This window comes from Phacochoerus africanus, chromosome 11 (genome assembly GCF_016906955.1).
Source record: "Phacochoerus africanus isolate WHEZ1 chromosome 11, ROS_Pafr_v1, whole genome shotgun sequence".
NCBI lineage: Eukaryota > Metazoa > Chordata > Mammalia > Artiodactyla > Suidae > Phacochoerus > Phacochoerus africanus.
Genome location: NC_062554.1, coordinates 83,402,039 through 83,424,529, shown reverse-complemented (window position 1 = coordinate 83,424,529; position 22,491 = coordinate 83,402,039). Strand labels below are relative to the sequence as shown.

Below are 22,491 nucleotides of genomic sequence, written 5' to 3'. Positions count from 1 at the left end.
AGTCTTAACAAATATTTGTCTTAGGTAAAGACAAATATAATTAATAAATTACTTCTGAGGTAGTAAAAATAACTTAATTAGCCAAAACTAATTTTTTAGAAATCTGGCTTTTCACACTTTTACTCTTTCTCTTTCTCTCCCTCTCTTTTCTTTTGGTTTTTAGGGCCACATCCACAGCATATGGAAGTTCCCAGGCCAGGGTTCGAATTAGAGCTGTAACTGCTGGCCTACGTCAGTAGCCACAGAAACACGGGATCGAGCCATGTCTGCCACCTACACCACAACTCACTGCAGTGCCAGATCCTTAACCCACTGAGTGAGGCCAGGGATGGAACCTGCATACTCATGGATACTAGTTGGGTTTGTTACCGCAGAGCCACAATGGGAAGTCCCTACTCTTTCTCTTTAACATAAGTTTCTCCATGGTGGTTTTAGGGGACTATGGAAGAGCTCTCCACAGCTTGAAGTAATGAACAATCAATTGCAATACAAGATAAGCCTAAGTAAAGAGACGTTTAAAATGTAAATTTTTTCTGAATATATTTTATTATTTTTTTTACTTTATTTATTTATTTATTTTTATTATTCCCATTCTTTTTTTTTTTCTTCCCCCACTGTACAGCAAGGGGGTCAGGTTGTCCTTACATGTATACATTACAATTACATTTTTCCCCCAGCCTTTCTTCTGTTGCAACATGAGTATCTAGACAAAGTTCTCAATGCTATTCAGCAGGATCTCCTTGTAAATCTATTCTAAGTTGTGTCTGATAAGCCCAAGCTCCCGATCCCTCCCACTCCCTTCCCCTCCCATCAGGCAGCCACAAGTCTCTTCTCCAAGTCCATGATTTTCTTTTCTAAGGAGATGTTCATTTGTGCTGGATATTAGATTCCAGTGATAAGTGATATCATATGGTATTTGTCTTTGTCTTTCTGGCTCATTTCACTCAGGATGAGATTCTCTAGCTCCATCCATGTTGCTGCAAATGGCATTATGTCATTCCTTTTTATGGCTGAGTAGTATTCCTTTGTGTATATATACCACCTCTTCCGAATCCAATCATCTGTCGATGGACATTTGGGTTGTTTCCATGTCTTGGCTATTGTGAATAGTGCTGCAATGAACATGCGGGTGCACGTGTCTCTTTTAAGGAGAGTTTTGTCCGGATAGATGCCCAAGAGTGGGATTGCGGGGTCATATGGAAGTTCTATGTATAGGTTTCTAAGGTATCTCCAAACTGTTCTCCATAGTGGCTGTACCAGTTTCCATTCCCACCAACAGTGTAGGAGGGTTCCCTTTTCTCCACACCCCCTCCAGCACTTGTTATTTGTGGATTTATTAATGATGGCCATTCTGACTGGTGTGAGGTGATATCTCATGGTAGTTTTGATTTGCATTTCTCTTATAACCAGCAATGTTGAGCATTTTTTCATGTGTTTGTTGGCCATCTGTATATCTTCTTTGGAGAAATGTCTATTCAGGTCTTTTGCCCATTTTTCCATGCTTGATTGGCTTTTTTGCTGTTGGGTTGTATAAGTTGTTTATATATTCTAGAGACTAAGCCCTTGTCGGTTGCATCATTTGAAACTATTTTCTCCCATTCTGTAAGTTGTCTTTTTGTTTTCTTTTGGGTTTCCTTTGCTGTGCAAAAGCTTGTCAGTTTGATGAGGTCCCATGGGTTTATTTTTGCTCTAATTTCGATTGCTTTGGGAGACTGACCTGAGAAAATATTCATGATGTTGATGTCAGAGAGTGTTTTGCCTATGTTTTCTTCTAGGAGTTGGATGGTGTCCTGTCATATATTTAAGTCTTTCAGCCATTTGGAGTTTATTTTTGTGCATGGTGTGAGGGTGTGTTCTCGTTTCATTGCTTTGCATGCAGCTGTCCAGGTTTCCCAGCAATGCTTGCTGAATAGACTTTCTTTTTCCCATTTGATGTTCTTGCCTCCCTTGTCAAAGCTTAATTGACCATAGGTGTCTGGGTTTATTTCCGGATTCTCTATTCTGTCCCATTGGTCTGTCTGTCAGTTTTGATACCAGTCCCACACTGTTTTGATGACTGTGGCTTTGTAGTATTTCTTGAAGTCTGGGAGAGTTATGCCTCCTGCTTGGTTTTTGTTTCTCAGGATTGCTTTGGCGATTCTGGGTCTTTTGTGGTTCCATATAAATGTTTGGATTGTTTGTTCTACTTCTGTGAAAAATGTCATGGGTAATTTGATAGGGATTGCATTGAATCTGTAGATTGCTTTGGGTAGTATGGCCATTTTTACAATATTGATTTTCCAATCCAGGAACATGGAATATCTTTCCATTTCTTTACATCTTCTTTGATTTCTTTGATTAAAGTTTTATAGTTCTCGGCATATAGGTCCTTTACCTCCTTGGTCAGGTGTATTCCGAGGTATTTGATTTTGTGAGGTGCAATTTTAAAAGGTATTATATTTTTGTATTCCTTTTGTAATATTTCATTGCTGGTATACAGAAATGCAACTGACTTCTGAATGTTAATCTTATATCCTGCTACTTTGCTGAATTTATGAATCAGTTCAAGTAGTTTTGGGGTTGAGTCCTTAGGGTTTTCTATGTATAGTATCATGTCATCTGCATACAGTGACAGTTTGATCTCTTCTCTTCCTATATGGATGCCTTTTATTTCTTTTGTTTGTCTAATTGCTGTGGCTAGGACTTCCAAAACTATGTTGAAGAGCAGTGGTGAGAGTGGGCATCCCTGTCTTATTCCAGATTTGAGTGAGAAGGCTGAATGTATTTTAATATCAAAAATGTGAATGTGAAATCTCAGGAAGTTAGACACACTGCATATTAATTTATATACTTCGCTTCAATGACATTTACATCAATTTTCTATGTAACTGAATTGATACAAATTAGAAAGCAAAATGTAAATGGTGAAAGAAAGCATCTTGTCTGACTATTTACATTACCACCTACTCCATTTGATCAGAGTTTTTTTTGCCCTGTAGCCAGTAGTATTGTACACATAGTAGGCACTCAGTCAACACCTACTGATAAATAGAGGGGTTTCTTGTTAACGGTTTTACCTAGCTACTTTATATGTAATATTTCAATGATTCATTTTTCTTTTTAAAGATCACTTATTAATTAGCTGTATATACAAGTTTGTTAGAAAATGTGAAAGTTGCATTTCCTTGTCTGATAAAAAAGTCACATATATAAAAAAAGATGATAAATTCTGTTATGTGTATTTTACAAAAAAAAACTGGAAAAAGAAAAGCAGAGTTAATAATATCCAAATTAGTCAAAGTATAAATCCCCCAAAAAAGTCATATATATGATCCTCTTATATAAACTGATCCTATTATATGAATGAGTTATGTGATGCTATTATGGTCATATGATCTTGTCAAACTATGCCAAATCATGTGATTTCCCACCTCAGTCCCTCTAGTAACTGTTCTTCTCACTCTCCCTTACAGCCATGACACTTTTTGAAGGTCTCATATATTTCACACTGTCAGCCCAAGTCCACACACCACCAATGATCAGACCTTTTACCTCACCTCCTATAACTGTAGTCCTCCCTCAGTCCTGCCCCAGTCTCCTGATCCTCCTCACTGGTGCCTCTAGAAAATCTTCTTAATACTTCAGGTCATTTGGACCACCCACTTCATCTATCTGGACTGTTCTTTCTCCAAATATGTGTGAAGCTCTCTCCCTCATCTCATTTAAATTTTTATTCAAGGAACAGATTCTCATTTTCTCATTTCTCTCTCTGATCATCTGGTTTAAAACTGCAAGTGGAGTTCCTGTTGTGGCTCAATGGTAATGAACCCAACCAGAATCCATGAGGATGCGGTTTGATCCCTAGTCTCGCTCAGTGAGTCAGGGATCCCACGTTGCCATGAGCTGTCGTGAAGGTCACCATCACAGCTGGGATCCCACGTTGCTGTGGCTGCGGTGTAGGCAGGCAGCTGCAGCTCTGATTCAGCCCCTAGCCTGGGAGCCTCCACATGCTGTGGGTGCAGCACCCCCCCTCCCACCCGAATAAAATGAAATAAAATAAAATAAAACTGCAAATACTACCCCCAATATATAAACCTTTTCCTTCTTTGTTTTTTTTTACATTTGATACCATCAGACATTGTACATGTAGTCTCTTTATCTTGATTTTTTCTTATTCCCTTCATTAGAAGATAAACCCCTTGGTGGAAGGATTTTTGCATGTACCTGAACATCTTTACCCACCACCTAGAACAGAACCCAGTATATGGAATGGATTCATGCGCAGTGAACATTTGCTAAATATGAGAATCTCTATCCTGAAACTACCAAAATAAAGTAATGAGAGAGTGACGACATTTATTTTCACTCACTTTGAATCTACTTGGAGTTATTTCTTTAGTATTAGCAGAGATTTAAACACCAAGAATCCAGATGGTCAGATATAATAATGAAAGGCATATAGAAATGTGTTTTGAATTGGGTCCAATTTGGCAGTAATATCTGAGCAGCTTCCTCAGTTTGTATTCTTTACAGATTCTCTATCTCCCTAAATAGACTGTGGCTGCTCCTTAAGGAAAAAAAAAAAAGAATAAGCAGTTTTCAAAATTTTGAGCATCATTTGGTGTGTTTATCTCTGAGCTTACAGCCAAATTGATTTTTTAACACTCATTCAATTGTCTGGCCCTTCTTTTTTCATTAGTTATTCTAGTGATATGCATATAAATGATCCCATTCTATTTAAAGGTCATAACCTTCAAAAACCAATTCTAATGCTGCTACATGTCAGAAGTAGAAAATAAGACACTTAAATGTGCAAATATTCTGCTAAATCATAAAGAAAACATATAGATTGTGGACATTACCCATTTATAGAAATGTTTGGTATTTTGGACATTGGAGAATTTTAGAAAAGTGTTCATAATCTTTTACTAATAAGAAAGAAATGGGTTAACCAGTAAAGACATTGACAATTAATTTTCAATGAATCCAAAACACTGAATGAAGCAGTTGCTTTTTGGCTTTAAAGAAGTTTAGGTTTTGCAACATTGTAAGCTGTGTGGAATCACAGGAAATGTTAAGAGAAAGGAAGTTTGCTCCCACCAATACTCTAAAGGAGTCTGAGGAAGAAGCTTACATCATCAGTAAAATTTCAGTAATAAATAGGATGACATCATCTCATAGAACTAAGGAAATTTTTATTCCATTCTTATGTCTGTAATAGGCTTTTATTTTTTTAAGTAAGATAATGTATTTTTCAAGTTTTGCTATCTGAAAGCAGTTATTTGCCACTGTTGTCTGGACACAGAACAATTGCAGCAAAATATCTGAGATACAAAACAACAATAGCAACAACAACAACAAACAAACAAACAAAAAACCCGTGGGTTTGATTTGGAAAAATACAGTGAATTTTCTAATTTTATGGCCCAATGAAGAGGAGGGCAGATTAAGATAATAAAAAATCTAACCTCAAACCTGTCCTTTCTTTTATTTATTCTTTTTTCCTTTTTACCATTTTACAGCCTATGTGCCCAAGGGTATGTTAAGTGCTTTACATCAATTTATTTTTACATTTAGGCAATAATGCTGAGTGATTGAACTTATGTAGAGGAAATTAAGGTGTAGAGTGTTAGATAATAAAACTAAGTTGTTTTTTTGCTTGCTGAGCAGGGGAGAGCCACAACACTGGAGAAAGTTCAGAAAGTTTTCCTAAGAATTGAAAAAAGAAGGACAAAGGAGAACTGTATTCCTTATTAAGAGGGGTGTCGTCTATCAAGTTCACATTTTCATTTTGATTGGCTGTTTTTCTGGTCTTCATCATTAAATTCTGAGCACCAATTTCCAGGAGGTTCTATATGGTTATGTAAGGCTCTACAAAGAGTACATTCTTGGGATGTGGCAGGTTTTTCCCTAAAAGAGCAGATACATTTCTTGTTCCAAATCACTCAGGTGGCTGGTGGAAATACTGGAATATGAAACAAAATTGTTTTGTTCTAAAATTTTTTTTGTTGTCAGTGGTTGGTTGGTGTTTTCCTGTGTAACTATGTTAAACTCTTGACTTGAAATAATTTTTGTTTAAAATACAGTTTCATTGTAAAGGAAGACCCAGAGAAAAACTTTCAGCATTCCTAGTCTTCTGTTTACATTTTATTACCAGTTTTCTCAAAAAAAAAAAAAGAAGAAAAGAAAAAGAAAGAAAAACAAGTAAACAAACACCCACCAAAAAACCAATAAACTACCTAGCAGTGTGTTAAATGCAAATGTAAACATTTAAGTTATTATGGTTTTAAGGCTCATTCTTCAAATACAGTTTGGAGTTCTTCCTAACAAACCAAGAGATCAGTACTCTTATTCTTGGCTATAGATAAAGAATTTGAGGCACAGAGAGCTTAATAAATTGTCCATTGTCACACAGCTGGAAAGTGTTGGATCTGTGAGTTGATCCAGGAAACTGATTTCAAAACCATGCCTCAATGATGTTATATTTCCAAATGCAATGCTGACTCTAAGAGGCTTAGATTATGGAAAAAAGACCAACTGTAGGTAACTTTGACTCTAATCACAAGTGGATGTATTTACCACACACATTTCCTGTAACTTTGAAAATAAAATTAATTTCTATTTCCCCCCGGGCCTTTATACATAGTGAAGATTACTGCTCATGTTGGTCACTCATCCAGCACTGAGGGTGGATGACTTCCACCCTCAATTGAGGCTGGATGACTTCTCTTTCCATAGATCATTCTGTTAGAATAGGTGCCCCTGTTCAAGAATACTTATTTGGGTACTAGTCAAGCTGTAGCCTCATCTGCATATTTTGAAACCTTGGCTTCATTCATTGTAGCAAGTTACTTTTTCAGAGTTCTTCTGGTAATCGATGCTATTCTTTATATTTTCATATTATTATGATTTTTTTTTTAGTTTATGTTTCAGTTTACTAGTAGAGTTTACAATATTCCGTGGGCGTGGTGATGCATTAAATATGGACAGGAGTGAAGTCTTTTTACCACCACCAGTATACATACCTGAAGTGCCCTTCCAAGAATGAATAAGCAAAGCAAGATTAAGCTTAAAAAAGGTCAGGTTGGAATTCCCATTGTGGCACAGTGGAAATGAATTCTACTAGTAACCATGAGGTTGCAGTTTGGATCCCTGGCTTCGAATGTCATTGCCGTGAACTGTGGTGTAGATCGCAGATGTGGCTTGGATCCTGCCTTGCTGTGGCTGTGGTGTAAGCTGGCAGCTGTAGCTCTGATTTGACCCCCAGCCTGGGAACCTCCAAATGCTGTGTGAGGCCCTAAAAAGAAAAAAAAAAAAGGCAGGTTAAGTTGTAGATAGAGACTTGGAACCATTAATAAATAAAGTGAAGTTTAGCTTTGTTTGTTATTGGCTTGAGATTATATTAGGGAAAAAGCATACCCAGTACTTATACGTAATTGGCATGTGATTGAATCAGCAAAAATTCACTTGCTATGATGATACCTCTGTATATCTTATTCCATTTTAGGTTTATTCAAAATAATAATAAAATTGGACATTCCCTACCACCTTATCCCGATATTTTGATGTAGGAAAAATAGACTTTTTGTATCCAAAGTAGCAGTTTATGGAATTAATCTTATTCTCATCGGCCAGGGGTTTGAAAAAAAATTAGGAGCATTTTTATGCCAAGTTGTATTGTTGCCTTATTTTTATTTTCTTCTCAGTTACATTAAACTGGGTAAGAAAAAAATGCCCTTTAGGGTCTTCCTATGCGGCCTGTAGCCCTTGCCCTCTCTCGATCTGGGCAGTGGTGGCTTTATTCCAGCTTCTTCTCTGAAGGTCTCCTGGTCCCTTCCGATGGCCAACTGGATAGGATCCAATGTAACTTCAGGGGCCTTCTCTTCCATAAGGTCTACCTCTGTTTCCCAGAAAATGTTTATGCATCACTGTCTGTGCCATCACAAGGAGGGTTGGGTAAGCTCAGAAAAATACCATTTATTTGCCTTAGTTTGAAGCACCTGCACCCTTGTCTTCGATTCCCTAGGCAGGAGTCAGAGCCCCACCCACTGCTCTCATCTGCTTGGAGAAAGCAAGCTCTCCTAAGGAGCTCCTGTGACATCCACTCATTAACGTGAGGATAAGAGGTGGCTTCCATTACCATTTCCCCAAGTGAACATGGAGACTCAATGTAGCAATAGTTCTCTACAAGTACATGTTGATTCTTTTACAGTCCTGCCATGAGTGAGAGTCAGCAAGGATCTTGCAATAGGTTGATTTGAAAATCTGCAGAAAGAGATTTAGAATTTCACTTCAGAATTTTATATCCACTCGTCTTGGTGTTAGGGAAAAATTTCCATGTTAACCACTTTCTCCAGTTGCCAAAGACAATATTCACCATTAGAAACAAAGAAAGGACACCAGAGACATGCCTTTCTTTCTGAGTACTCATGCTGTGTTGACACCTTCACATAATCATCTGATCATCACAACAATCACACAATCATTGAATCATCACGACGACTCTGTGGGATTGGGAATATGATACCTGATTTACAGAGGAGGAAATTAAGTTTCAAAGAGTAAAATTTTTAAGGCCACACAAATACTGTGGAAACAGACTGGAAAACTGCTTTTCCTGCTCCATTGCTACAGATAAGACATACAAATCTAACCACCAATGTAATTAAGACTGCCTGCTTCCCTTCTTATACAGTTATCTTCCCTTTGTAGACTATGATATAAGAATGTTTGAGATCATTTTTACTGCTAGTGATTTTGAACATAGCATTTTAAAATTCCTAAGTCTTAAAATATATGTTTAAATTTTTTTCAGACAATAGATTTTGAAGGTTTCAAGCTATTTATGAAGACATTCCTAGAAGCCGATCTTCCCGATGATTTCACAACACACCTATTCATGTCCTTTAGCAACAAGTTTCCTCATTCTAGTCCAATGGTAAAAAGCAAGCCTGCTCTCCTCTCCGGTGGTAAGTTTAATTATTTAATTTCAAAATGTATACTCTTTAAAAACCTTAAATGGAAAAAAATCAGTGTCAAGTTCTCTATAAGGAAAAACGATTTGCTTAAAAATTACCTTTGTTGCAGGATTTATATTTTCATACTAAGAATATGCAAAGTATTTAAGGTATCTCCAGTTTTAAAGTAACTAAACTAAAATATATTTTCTCATTATTCATCACTTGTCATTTCATGTCTTAGAAGTCTCTGTTAAGGTAATAATTTTAACACATAACTTCCATCAAGTATAGAAAAGTGCTCTTTTAAATGGCTGGAATAGATATATGTAGTCACAAGGCAGTTATGTCTAAAAACATAATATTTAATATCACTTGTGCAAATTATCATTATAGTTCACATTTTTTAGACTTAGCTCAAAACAAAGTTTTATTTTTTGCTTAGTTATTTAATTCGGTTTTTGTCACCATAGAGATGGCTGGTTCTCTCATTAGGTGTAGCTTTTCAGAGATGTCTGATGTATCCTGTGGCAAATTGTATCCCCCTCCATGCAGTCAGGAAAATAAAAATGTCGCAGTATTACTGTAGGGAATGTGAAATGGGAAACTGGTTGGACAGTGTTAGATGGTTGAGAAGGCAAAGATGCACACTGAGGTATGCGGAGGTAGAACCACAGGAAGCACTTCTCTCTCTCAGGTTGGAGTGGTCAAAACCAGAATCTTGGAGGGCGGCCCTCTTAGATCTGAGAGGCTGAGTTTGAGGTGGGGGATATTGTCTGGCTGACCTTGCCACTGGACTCCTGTGGAGGGGCAACTTACTGACTGGCTCTGGTAGCTCAGGAGCACAAGGAGGAGCCTGTAGCCTTGGAACTGAGACCTCTAGTAGCATCACCAAGGTCCATGCAGGATTGTAGAGCCAGAGCTCACTCTCTGCCTTCCTGATGTGGCAGTAGCTGGAGACTAGAACCCATTGTTCCTGGGACCAGGTGCTACGAGGGTGAAAGGCTGGGGAACTGCAACAGGAAGGGCAGATGGACTAGCAGAAGCTAGTCCCTTCTCTGTCCTTCCTTCTCATGGCTCTAGGGCCCCTGGGAGTCCAACAGGTCCACCTGGCAATGGAGGAACATAGTCTTCAGCAGTGTTTCTCAGGCTCTCTGAACTCAGGGCTCTTTTAGGCTCTTAAAAATTACTGAGGACCTCAAAATGCTTTTGTTTATGTGGATGATATTTATTTCTGTTTACCATGTTAACTCTGAAGCATTCTAGAAATGACAATAATAGACCTGTCAAATGTTGACAAAAATAAGATCTTTATGAAAAATTATGTTTTCAAAAATGAAAAATACTAGATGGTCATAGTTTTACATTGTTACAAATGCTTAATATCCAACTTTATATGAGGCAGCTGAATAACTATATTTGCTTCTGTGTTGACATTATCATGTGTCATGCAGCCTCTTGAAAACTCCACTGTACACTTGCGAGAGAATGAGAGTGATAAAAGCAAATGATATCTCAGAAGCATCACTGATAACCATTTTGACCTTATACATCTTAAGTATCCCATGGGAGCCACTGGTCTAGAGACCTCCACCCCTAGCATTACAAAGTAGAAGATCAAAGTGCAGACAAAGAGATGAGCAGAGTTTTACTAACCAATACACTAATAAATACAAAGTTCAAAAAATACAATTAAGAAATAGGTGATTGAGTCATAAACAAAACCTGAGCAATTTGATGAAGTGTCCACACTGTTAAGCCTCATGTTGTGCTGCTTTCCTGTCTATTAATGAAGTAATATATTTTTGCTCGAGAAATCACATGTTGGCTCAAGCTTTTTAAAACAGATGTACACCTTCCATATGCTGAATTTTGATCCCTTCAAAATATGGAATAATTAATGTGCTTATAATCTTTACCCATAAAACATTTTAATTCCTTAAATAATTCCCCTTAGGTGTTCCCTAGTGGCTCAGTGGGTTAAGGATCCAGTGTTGTCATTGTGTGCCTCAGGTTACTCCTGTGGCTTGGGTTTGAGCCCTGTCCCAGGAATTTCTGTTTGCTACGGGCATGGTCAAAAAATAATGATTCCTCTTGTACCATGAATTGAGAGGACGCCCCTCATTTGCTGTTCTTCTCTGAATGAGTTCCATTTAGTTTGTTCTAAAGTGTGGTTTCAAAGCTTACCAGTGTTATAGGCTGAACATTTAAAATGGGACAGGTTCTTACTTGGATCTAGAAATGAAAACTTTTGTGTTCTCCATTTCATTCTGTAAAGGCTTTGCACATTCATTAGAAATAGCAGAGTTATCCCTTATTTAAATATACATGAAGCAAAACTGTCCTTGGAGTTTGAGAAAGAAGAACCTTTTTGTAATATGCTATTTCTCTGAATAATTGTGTCAGACTCGGAGGAAAGAGAACAAATCTAATTACTTTGGTAGTTCCGCAAGAAATTCAAATCTCATGTCCTCTTTTCTTCAAATAGCGTATAATAAGTACTACATACAGTTTACAAGGAGTAGAAATCAAGTCGGATTTCAAAATGAAAAAAAAAAAGGAATAACGACTTGTACTTCATTTGGCACAATCACATATCCTGTATAGACTCACTTTAAGGAATTACAAGGCTTTGTAACCCTCATGCAGCAATAAAAAATTAAACTGTGATGCTTTCTCAAAGCTTGGGCTCCACATTTTAAAACATAAATGCATCGTGTCCTTTGTAGTACTATTTCTCATCCTATTTACTTTTCAGAAGTACCTTTGATTTTTTTTTCCCCCCTTGAGAATAAGAAACACTGAACAGTAATAAAATTTTCAAGGCCTGGGATAGCCTTGATTCAGAAACTGAAAAATATATATTATTTTCATTCCTATAGACTTGCTTTGCAGTAATCTAAGTTATCTACACAAGATGTATTTGTGTTTGAAAAATCACAAGTTATTATTATTATTATTATTATTATTATTATTATTATTATTTGTCTTTTTGCCATTTTCTTGGGCTGCTCCCGCGGCATATGGAGTTTCCCAGGCTAGGGGTCGAATTAGAGCTGTAGCCACCGGCCTACGCTAGAGCCACAGCAACGTGGGATCCGAGCCGCGTCTGCGACCTACACCACAGCTCACGGCAACGCCGGATCCTTAACCCACTGAGCAAGGCCAGGGATCAAACCCACAACCCCATGGTTCCTAGTCGGATTCGTTAACCACTGAGCCACGACGGGAACTCCACAAATTATTTTTGAATAAAGGAATGCTATAATCTTTATCTGCTCTGAGAGTTCACAATATTTTATTACCACAATACTGAACAATAATGGCTTCTTAATAAAAATAAACACTTTTAAAGGAAAAAAAAATTTTTAATGAACAATAATCGCATAAATAGCGGAGAGTTCCTGCTGTGGTGTAGTGGGTTAAGAATCTGACTGCAAATAGCTAAAAAAAAAAAAAAAAAAAAAAAAGGGAGTTCCCGTCGTGGCGCAGTAGTTAACGAATCCGACTAGGAACCATGAGGTTGCGGGTTCAGTCCCTGCCCTTGCTCAGTGGGTTAACGATCCGGCGTTGCCGTGAGCTGTGGTGTAGGTTGCAGACGCGGCTCGGATCCTGCGTTGCTGAGGCTCTGGCGTAGGTCGGTGGCTGCAGCTCCGATTCGACCCCTAGCCTGGGAACCTCCACATGCCGCAGAAGCGGCCCAAGAAATAGCTGAAAAAAAAAAAAGAATCTGACTGCAGTGGTTCAGGAGGCGAGGGTTCAACCTCAGACTGAGTGCAGTGAGTTAAAGGATCTGACGTTGCCTCAGCTGTGATGAAGGTCAAAGCTGCAGTTTGGATTCAGTCTCTGGCCCAGGAACTTCCATATACTGTGGTATGGCAAAATAAAACCCCAAAGCAATAACAACAACAACAAAAAAAGAGTAAAACATTTAGTTTTTATAGAAGAAAATATTTTAAAATAGGTATAAATAGATACAAAGTTTATGTTTGTATGCAGTTGCATTTTGTTGAACTTGTAAAACCTAATGACCCATATAGTATTTCATGTAGTGGATGGTAAATTTTTTGGCAGATTTTGTTGCAGTGAAGTGCCTCTTACCACTTATATTAATAGAAGATGGTTAATTCCACTGTTTCCATGTTGGACTTTTAATTTTTTGAGTATATCCCCATTGTACCATCTTTACAGCTTTCTCATAACCTCTTCTCCTTCATTGTAAACCCCAAGTCAGTAATCCTTCACCTCTTGGCTACTCTAATGACCAAGTTGTGATCTTACTGAATCCATCACCTTATCTATTATCTTTACGGAATGATTCCATCGCTTGGAATCCTTTTCCCCACCTCCTGCTCCCCCATATGTGGCTTACAAACCCTCAACCATGGACCAATATTATGATTCCATACTTCAGTTCCAACATTTTGAATGCTCAGCATACCAGGGAGAAATCCCATAAATATGCAGATTGTTGACACTACAAATCCCTAACACCCAGTTAACATGGCCTTTACACCTCTTCAGCTTGTTAAAAAAAATCTGTTTTGAAAGGTATTCAGTCTTAATACTGTCTCCTAGATCAATTACATTCAGCTTTTCAAAACTTTCTTTAGTTTATTCATGTCTTTCTCCTCATTCTCAACAGATGACATTTTTTTCACATCATACAAAAAAAAAAAAATAGGCACTGTCTAGCATAAAATGCTTCAATTATTTCCCACACAACCCAAAATTGTTTCTTCAGCTCACAGAGAATACGTTATTAACTGTATTCCAGATGGAACACTTCATCTCAATGTTATCCATGAGGAATCAAACTAAATGTTCTGAAAGTCAAGTAATTATATGCTACCCAAAGCCTCCTGCATTCCTCTCTTCTCTCTTGGTGAATGGAATCCAAATGTTTATCAATTTCCCAACCCTATAGTCTCGAACTCTTCCTACCCTTCACTGCCTCATGCATGTTTAATCACAAAATGCTCTCTATTACGCCTTATAACTTCTGCTCTGACATTCTGCCAGTGTCAGTTTGATTCATCATTGTTTGTGTCATAGACTCTCAATGAACATGACTCCCAGCCAGGCCTTGACTACCCATCTGCAAAATGTTCTTTCTAACATAGAATCCTGATTATATGATTCCTGGGCTCCCAAATTCAGGCTTTCACTAGCATCTTGTGAAGTGGAAGGTCTTTTCTTAAACTTTCATTTTCCAATTAAACTTAAATCCTTGATAGGTAAAGCTAATTAAAGCAGAGTTGCTTTGCTGTGGGATGGTGCAGGAGAGGTCTAAGTACGGAGAGTCCTAATCACTCTGCCTTCCCCTGCCCCCTGGGGACACTTCCTCCTAAAGGACCCTAAGTGAGACCCCAGGGCCTGCCTGGGTGGTGCAGTTAAGATGATTAAATCTGAGTTCCATGGCATTAAGCACATGCCATGTAGCTTATAGAGTCTGCCTAGAGTCCTTCTTTTATGTCTCCTTGCCCCATGCACCCAGACTCTTTTCTTTTCTTTTTTTTTTCTTTTTAGGGCTGCCCCTGAGGCATATAAGGTTCCCAGGGGTCGAATTGGACCTAGAGCCACTGGCCTACACCACAGCCATAGCAACGTCAGACCCGAGCCATGTCTGAAACATCACCACAGCTCACAGCAACACCGGATCCTTAACCCACTGACTGAGGCCAGGGAACTAATGTGCATCCTCATGGATGCTAGTCAGATTTGTTTCCTCTGAGCCCTTTTCTTTTTTTTCCCTTTTTTTGGACCATAGCGTCTTCTTTATTTAATTTATTTTTTTATTAAAATATAGTTGATTTGCAATGTTGTGACAGTTTCTGCTGTACAGCCAAGTGACCCAGTCATGCATTTATATGTCAATTCATTTTCTTATATTATCTTCCATCATGGCCTAACCCAAGAGACTGGGAATAGTATCTTGTGCTATGCATAGGATCTCTTGCTTATCCATTCTAAATGTAATAGTTGGCATCTATTAACCCCAAACTCCCCATCCATCTAATTCCCTTCCCCTTTCCCCTTTCGCAACTGCAAGTCTGTTCTCTGTGTCCTTGAATCTATTTCTTTTCTGTAGATAGGTTCATTTGCGCCGTATTTTTAGTGATATAAGTGTCCACATATAAGTGATATCATATGGTATTTGTCTTTCTCTTTCTAACTTCACTTAGTATGAGAATCTCTACTTGCATCCATGTTGCTGCAAGTGGCATTATTTTGTTTTGTTTCGTTTTGTTTTGTTTTGTCTTTTTGCCTTTTCTCCTGTGGCATATGGAGGTTCCTAGGCTAGGGGATCTAATCAGAGCTGTAGCTGCCGGCCTACAAAGCCACAGCCACAGCAACGTGGGATCCAAGCCTCATCGGCGACCTACACCACAGCTCACGGCATCGCCGGATCCTTAACCCACTAAGCAAGGCCAGGGATCGAACCTGCAACATCATGGTTCCTAGTCGAATTCGTTAATCACTGAGTCATGACAGGAACTCCCGTTTTTTTTTTTGTTGTTGTTGTTTTTTGTGTGTTTGTTTGTTTTAATGACTGAGTTGTATTCAATTATGTATATGTACCACATCTTCTTAATCCAGTCATCTGTTGATGGACATTTAGGTTGTTTCCATTTCTTGGCTATTGTGAATAGTGCTGCTATGAACATAGGGGTGCATGTATCTTTTTGAATTATGATCCCCCCAAAACACAAACTAAACTAAACACTGCATAGTTATGTAACTATGCAGTGGGGAGATTCTTGGCACACAGTAGGCCATTTAAAATATATTTGTGCATTTATTAATTTGATGTGCTTTTTAGATAGTAATGATTATAGTCTGTGCAGCTTGTGTCCCTACATACAAATGCTCTAGAAATACAGATAAAATTTTTCTATCTATTGGCCAATTAGTATTTTTTTGTATCAGCTATTACATGTTTTATGCCTCTTTAGCACCAAATTCATCATTCTAATTATTATTCTTAGTAGTAGTAGTAATCTACAAATTATTTTACTCCAATAAATCTTTTATACTGAAACTCTAAAGACTCTGAAAATTATTCTCTGAAACCAGAGAAAACCCCACAACTTTAAGTCCCCATTCATGATAAGATTACTGCCAGTAAAATTTTCCCCGTAACTCCTCTTTAATTATTAAATGGTTTTGAGTACATTAGGCTTGAGTATATAGCTTTCTTTATTACTCTATGGGAATATTTTAAATGAAATTTTGGTCTTCAAACTTTTCATTTTAACTATGAAATTTATTTGCCCAAGATAAAGGGGCCTTGTATATTCAACTGCATCTTAATGATTGCATATTAAATAATAGCACTATCTTAAGTTTATTTTGCAGTGTGTTCACATTTATTTATACTTTCTAAGATCTTTATAAGGGTAATATATTTAGCACTTTGGAGAATCTCAAATAAATTATAAAATTATTTAATTTGTGATATGCTATAAAAATACTTAGTAGCAAGCTGTAAAATACACCTTGGTACTGAGCATTTGCTCTGGTCTGCTAAAATAAAAGCCCTATACAAATGGGATTTCTCATTGCTTTGTTTACTCCTTTCATCTTCAGTGCCTAAAGCCTGACCACATAGTTAACATTAAAAGTCCTTAATATTTATTTAAGTTTATGTTTATAAAGCATATGCTAATATATACTTATTAGAAAACACAGTTAAGCAAAAAGAAAACTTATTCATAATCCATTTCCTTATAAGAAAATGCAGCTAAAGATTTGATAAATATAGATTTGTGGGAAGTTCCTGCTGTGGTGCAGGGTGGATTAAGGATCTAGCATAGGTTACAGCTGTGGCTCAGATTCTATCTCTGGCCTGGGAACTTCCATGTGCCACAAATATAGCTGAGAAAAAAAAAGTATATATATTTGTGTGTATGTTTATATGTGCAAGCAAGAGTATACATGTGTTAAATGGATGGCCCGAGGACTGATCTGAGTGGAAGATGAACATGTAGAGCTCTCAGCCAGGGCTAGGGTTTTTAATTTCCTTCCAAAGTTTTATGATATAATCAACACATGTTCTCTCAAGAGTCTTGAAAACCAGAGTCATAATACCAAAGGTCATTTATTGAGAGGTAGGAGGCAGAGTCCTCTGATATATTTTTCTCTCCACAGCCACACAAAATTATACTGAAAGCATGAAATCTACGGCAGACTGCCCTTGGAGTTGTGGATGCAGCACTTATCTTTGCCCATGTTTTCTTTAATGTAAAATGGAAATGATAAGTGTGTCTGTTTTACAGGGTATTGTGGACTCAAAAACATAATGTGTTAGGTACATTAGGAATGCCTCCTCTTAGTGTTATTCTTTAAACAGGTTATTTTCCTGTGTTTCAGTTTGCAAATACAGGATGAAGGTCAAATTCAATGCTGGTTTTTTGTTCTGTTTTGTTTTGTTTTTCCATAAGATGGCACACATCCAGTAAAATTTAAGAAGTATTATTGTGATTTCTTTTTAATGTGACAAACATGACACATACAGAAATTTTGGTAGCATGACTTGTTTTTGTATGTCATGCCTCAGAGGTGGTGGTTGAATTCCCGTACCTAAGCACATTAAAAGAACTGAGAGTAATTCAACCAATTTTCAATTCCCTACCAATAGAGTGTGTGTCACCTGCATTATGGCCACTACCATCCCAGTGGTACCTACCATCCTAAATTTGAATTAGTTAACAATATTAATTAAAATCAAAATTCCGTTCTTCAGTGACACCAGCCATATTTCACATGCTCAACAGCCATATGTGGTTAATACTACTATACTGAAAAATACAAATATAGAACTTTTCTATCACTGCAGAATATTCTTGGACAGGATTGAGAGAGCAGGTCTTGTTTTGACTTCTTTTGCAATGAGCCCAAACTTCAGAGTTAGATGACCTGTCTTCAACTCTTGACTCCTGGGACTATGACATGAACATCAGCAGTTTAACTCTCTGACTTTTCACCCATCTCTCTCTCTCAGACAGACCTGCAGGGTCAAATAAGCCCAGGATGTGAAGGTGTTATTGGTACACAACCAGATGTGTTACTATGGTTGCTCCTTTGCAGTGGTCAGTCTGCTTCTAGAACATCACCCCCAAACTCCTCAAGCCCTGTTCCTAATCATTGCTTCTTTGGGTTTTTTGGCAATGTCCAAAAAGTTGAAACCTACATGATGTTCTTTTTTTTTGTCTTTTCTAGGGCCACACCCATGGAATATGTAAGTTCCCAGGGTAGGGGTCCAATCAGTGCTGTAGCCGCCCACCTAGCCCAGAGCCACAGCAACACAGGATCTGAGCCACGTCTATGACTTACACCACAGATCACGGCAATGCCAGATCCTTAACCCACTGAATGAGGCCAGGATCAAACCTGCAACCTCATGGTTCCTAGTCAGATTCCTTAACTGCTGAGCCACAACGGGAACTCCTACATGATGTTCTCAGAGGGATTTTGCTGACCCCAGTCTCTAGTCGTGCCAACTTTGAGTAAGCATAAAAAATTTAAAAAACTATCATAATGTCTTTGGACAAGCATAGTTAGAAGGTTAAATCTAAAAATCATGAAGTGTGTAATAATATTAAATGACTGTTGTTACTTTTGATTGTGTTACTCATCATGACTACTTATGTGAATATTGCAAGTATGATATGTGATTAATCTTCATATACCTGATGAATTTCTGCATATTGAACCAGTGTAAAAAGTGGAAACAACAAATGGCCAGAGGGTCTCATTGCCTTTTAAGTCTAGAATTTTAGTTCATGTTTTGAATATTTCATTTTAATGGATTAAGGGAAACAATGGAGATAATGCCGCCGTTTTTATTATCTGGAATGTAAGTGTTTGAAAATAAAACACACTGGAGCAGAGGAGATAATTGAACATGTACCCAAAACCGAGTTGCTAATAATTAAACCTTGAGACTAGAATTAAAAGTATTTATTAGAAAAGAACTTTTTAGGGTATTGTTGCAAGTAATGGAGGGTCTGTATTGGAATACAGTGAAAATCACGTGCTTGAAGGATATGGAAATAGGTAATATTCAATTTGGCAAAGGCTGCTTATTTTTGTAGTTAAAACCTTGAAGAGAAGAATATATGGGTGTGTATATATATGGATGTGTGTGTATATATGCATGCACATACATACGCACATACACATTTACATATAAACATGCATATAATAATCCTCAAACATAAAAAAGTCTATCAAAGTGTAGGATAATTATTCTTAATAAAACTAATAGACTCTAGTTGCAATGCCTATTCACACTTCATTTTGTACTTCATTGTACCTTGTAATGTATATATGTGTATAGGCACATATGGGTGTGTGGACGTAAATAGAATGTGTGGATGTATGTACACTTGCTTCACTTTCATGGGGAACTATTTAAAGAAGCATAACATTAGGTAAGTCAGAGAACCTGCAAATTGGGTGTCAGTCACTAAATATTGACCACTTGAGGCAAAAGAAATGTCTTGCATGTTACTCAGCTTCACATATAGTTCAAAGTCTAAGGAGTTTCACAGATGATTGCATGGGTTAAAATGGCCTTTGTTAAGGGGAAGTAGGCTTTTCGGCCACTTCTTCTGAGGAGTGAAGAGTTCCCCTTCCCATCTCATCATCAGGGGCTGCAGTCAGGAAATTAGGTTTGCTACTTCCTGTTTGCCATTTGCACTGCTTACTATGTGTTCTGCATAACCGTTAGGACAGGCTGCTTAAAGGAAAAGGCCTTTTCTTCAGGGCAGGAGACTTTTCTGGAGAGAGATAAGGAGTGGGAAAGACTTGCAACCAAATTTAGAGACAGGAAAAAAAATTCTTAAGGATAGCATAAGTTGTGAAAATAACCCCTATGAAGATAGATTGAGGCCCTGGGGTCTGCTTTCAAAATGTTAAATGGAAACATAAAGAAAAATTTTCACTGCATAAGAGAAATTAGGCTGATCTAGGGAAAGGGGTAGGAGCAGGAACAAATCTGTGAACATTTTCAGTTTAGCACCTCAAGATTTGGTAAAGACCTGCTCTGTAATTTTTCTTGCTATAAAGTAGTTGTGAAAAAGGTCTTTGCCATTTTATTTTTTTTAATTCAATGCACCCTGTAAACCATTGCAAAAAGTATAAATCTTACCTCTCAAATTTGGCTGAAGTTACACTTGAGGAAAATTTGATTAGTTCTTCATTGCATGTGGTCATATATGCCCATAATTTCTTCTTTAAATAAACTTTACATTCTTTTAAATGTAAAACTATGAAAGAGTTAGATGCAAGATACAATTTTGAAACGTCATGAATAGAAACTGGGAAATAGTCAACTCATTTTTTGTCTAACAAAAATAATTTTTGTACAGTAGCATGTTTATTCTTCAAAAGTAGTGTTAAATTATGTCTTAATGTTCAGTATATACATTATATATAGGAAAGGCAAACATAAAAATATATGGTACCTACATTCTCCACTTGTGAGATTTCCAATTGTTTATGTTCGGTCTTACAAAAACTGATAATGAAATACCCTTACACCTTAGTCTTACAAATACAAATGAGCATAATGAAAATATATAAGTGGAAATATATAGTATCTTTGGCATGCTTACAAATGAATGTGATGACACATGCTTTTTATTCTTTCCTGTTTTGTGCTGAGTTTTTGTATAAAAGAGTTAAATCGAACTGATTAAGTCATGTTAGGACCATGAGGGGGAGCAGAGAATGAGGATTAGCTCATCAGGCAGGATGAGTTAGGTCATAGTTTATCCAACCATAATTCAAGTGCTGTGTTCACCGAGTCTGGAAGGTATGGTCGTGTGAAGAGTGAGTGCCAAAGTGTCTTGTATCATAAATTGGAACTGCTTATCCCTGCAGCTGGCTAGGCTTTAGTTGGTTAGTTAGAATTGGTCAGATTTTGTTCTTTTTTTTTTTTGAAGCTGAGAATTGTCTTCAATTCTCTGCCTTTGCTTTATAAAAATGACTATTTTTTTGCATCAGATATACAATGACACTGCTGTTAAGGAGGGAAATCAACTTATAATATGTATGTATTATATGTATGTTATATATACACATTATATGTAAATTGATGTCTTTTTCAGTAACTTAACTATTATGAAGCATAGAGATGTATTTGAAATAAGTAAGACATTTTTGTAGAGAAATGAAGGGAAGATGTAAATCAATGTTTTTTCAAACTGTGGCTTGCAGGCCCTAGTGGGTAATGAATTCATTGTAGGGAGTTTTGGACAGAATTTTAAGAATGAAATAGAATAGAAGACAATAGGTTAACCTAAAAAAGAAAACACTGGGGTAATTATGAAACATTGTGTGTGTGTGTGTGTGTGTGTGTATTTGTGCCGCACTAAGGTATAAATTCTTTTTCTCTTCCTTAATGTTGGCCTTGAACAAAAATTGTCTATATGCTATTTGTGTAGAATAAAGAGGCTAAATTTGTTAGTTATGAAACTCTGGGCATTTAATCTCACCAATCCTGTTTCTCATCTATAAAATGGGAATAATACAATTCCCTCACAGGGTTAATGAGAGAATTAAGTAAGATGGTATATGTTCAAGTGCTCAGCATAGTTCCTGCCACATATTATATACACTCAATAAATGGTACATTTTATTAGTGGTAACATTGTGAGAAGTTCCTGTTGTGGCTTAGCACATGGGAGTAACAAGCTTGACTAGTATCCATGAGGATGCAGGTTTGATGCCTGGCCTCGCTCATTGGGTTAAGGATCTAGCATGGCCATGAGCTATGGCGTAAAGTCGCCAACATGGCTCAGATCCCACGTTGTTTTGTCTGTGGTGTAGGCCAGCAGCTGCAGCTCCGACTCAGTCTCTAGGCAGAGAATTTCCATATGCTGCAGGTGCAGCCCTAAAAAGCAGATACATATATATATGGTAACATTGTGACTACTGAACTACATAATTTAGGACTTCTCATAATACATTAAATTATATGCCTGGATGTCTTGAGATGGCTGAAGGATCCAACTGGGGTTTAACCAAAGTTGAACATAGAAGGAAATAGACTAGAGCAAGAGATGTAGTGAGGTAGAGGTGATGAATGAGAGCTGAATAACAAGCTCATTGAACTGTATTTGGCGAAGATTATTCCCTCCATTCCACTAACTCCTGGTTGATTAGGAATCAAGTAGCCACTCATCCCATTAACCATCTCAGCCCAGTACCTTTTATATGGCCAAATAGACCTCAAAGGATAACTGGGATTTACCTCGAGGCCTCATCGAATAAAAATGGTCTGCTTTCAGAGGCTTCTCTGTAAGATGGAACTATTTATTATGAAAGAGTTTCAATTTAATATCATTGGCTAGATAATCTGCAGTCATCACGTGTTTTGAACAGACCTTCAAGTTCTCTCCTCTTGCCTTAGAACAGGTACAGTGAATGGGTGTCAGAATTCAAGTAAGGGCCATATTAGAACCAAACTGCAGTTGTATGTTCTTACCTCTCTAATTAAACCTCATGTTTATCTAGATTTTTCTTTCTTGCTTATACATGGGCACAT

General features: G+C 37.3%; 1 protein-coding gene across 4 annotated transcripts in view; it reads left to right on the top strand.

Annotated features, from left to right (window-relative positions):
• DGKB (diacylglycerol kinase beta) overlaps positions 1 to 22,491 on the top strand; it is a 708,921-nt gene that overhangs the window by 160,964 nt on the left and 525,466 nt on the right. For all 4 annotated transcript variants that reach the window (XM_047753443.1, XM_047753441.1, XM_047753442.1 and 1 more), the window contains one exon: positions 8,795 to 8,948. In XM_047753443.1, the coding sequence (XP_047609399.1) occupies positions 8,795 to 8,948 (154 nt within the window). The remainder of the gene's footprint in view (positions 1 to 8,794; positions 8,949 to 22,491) is intronic.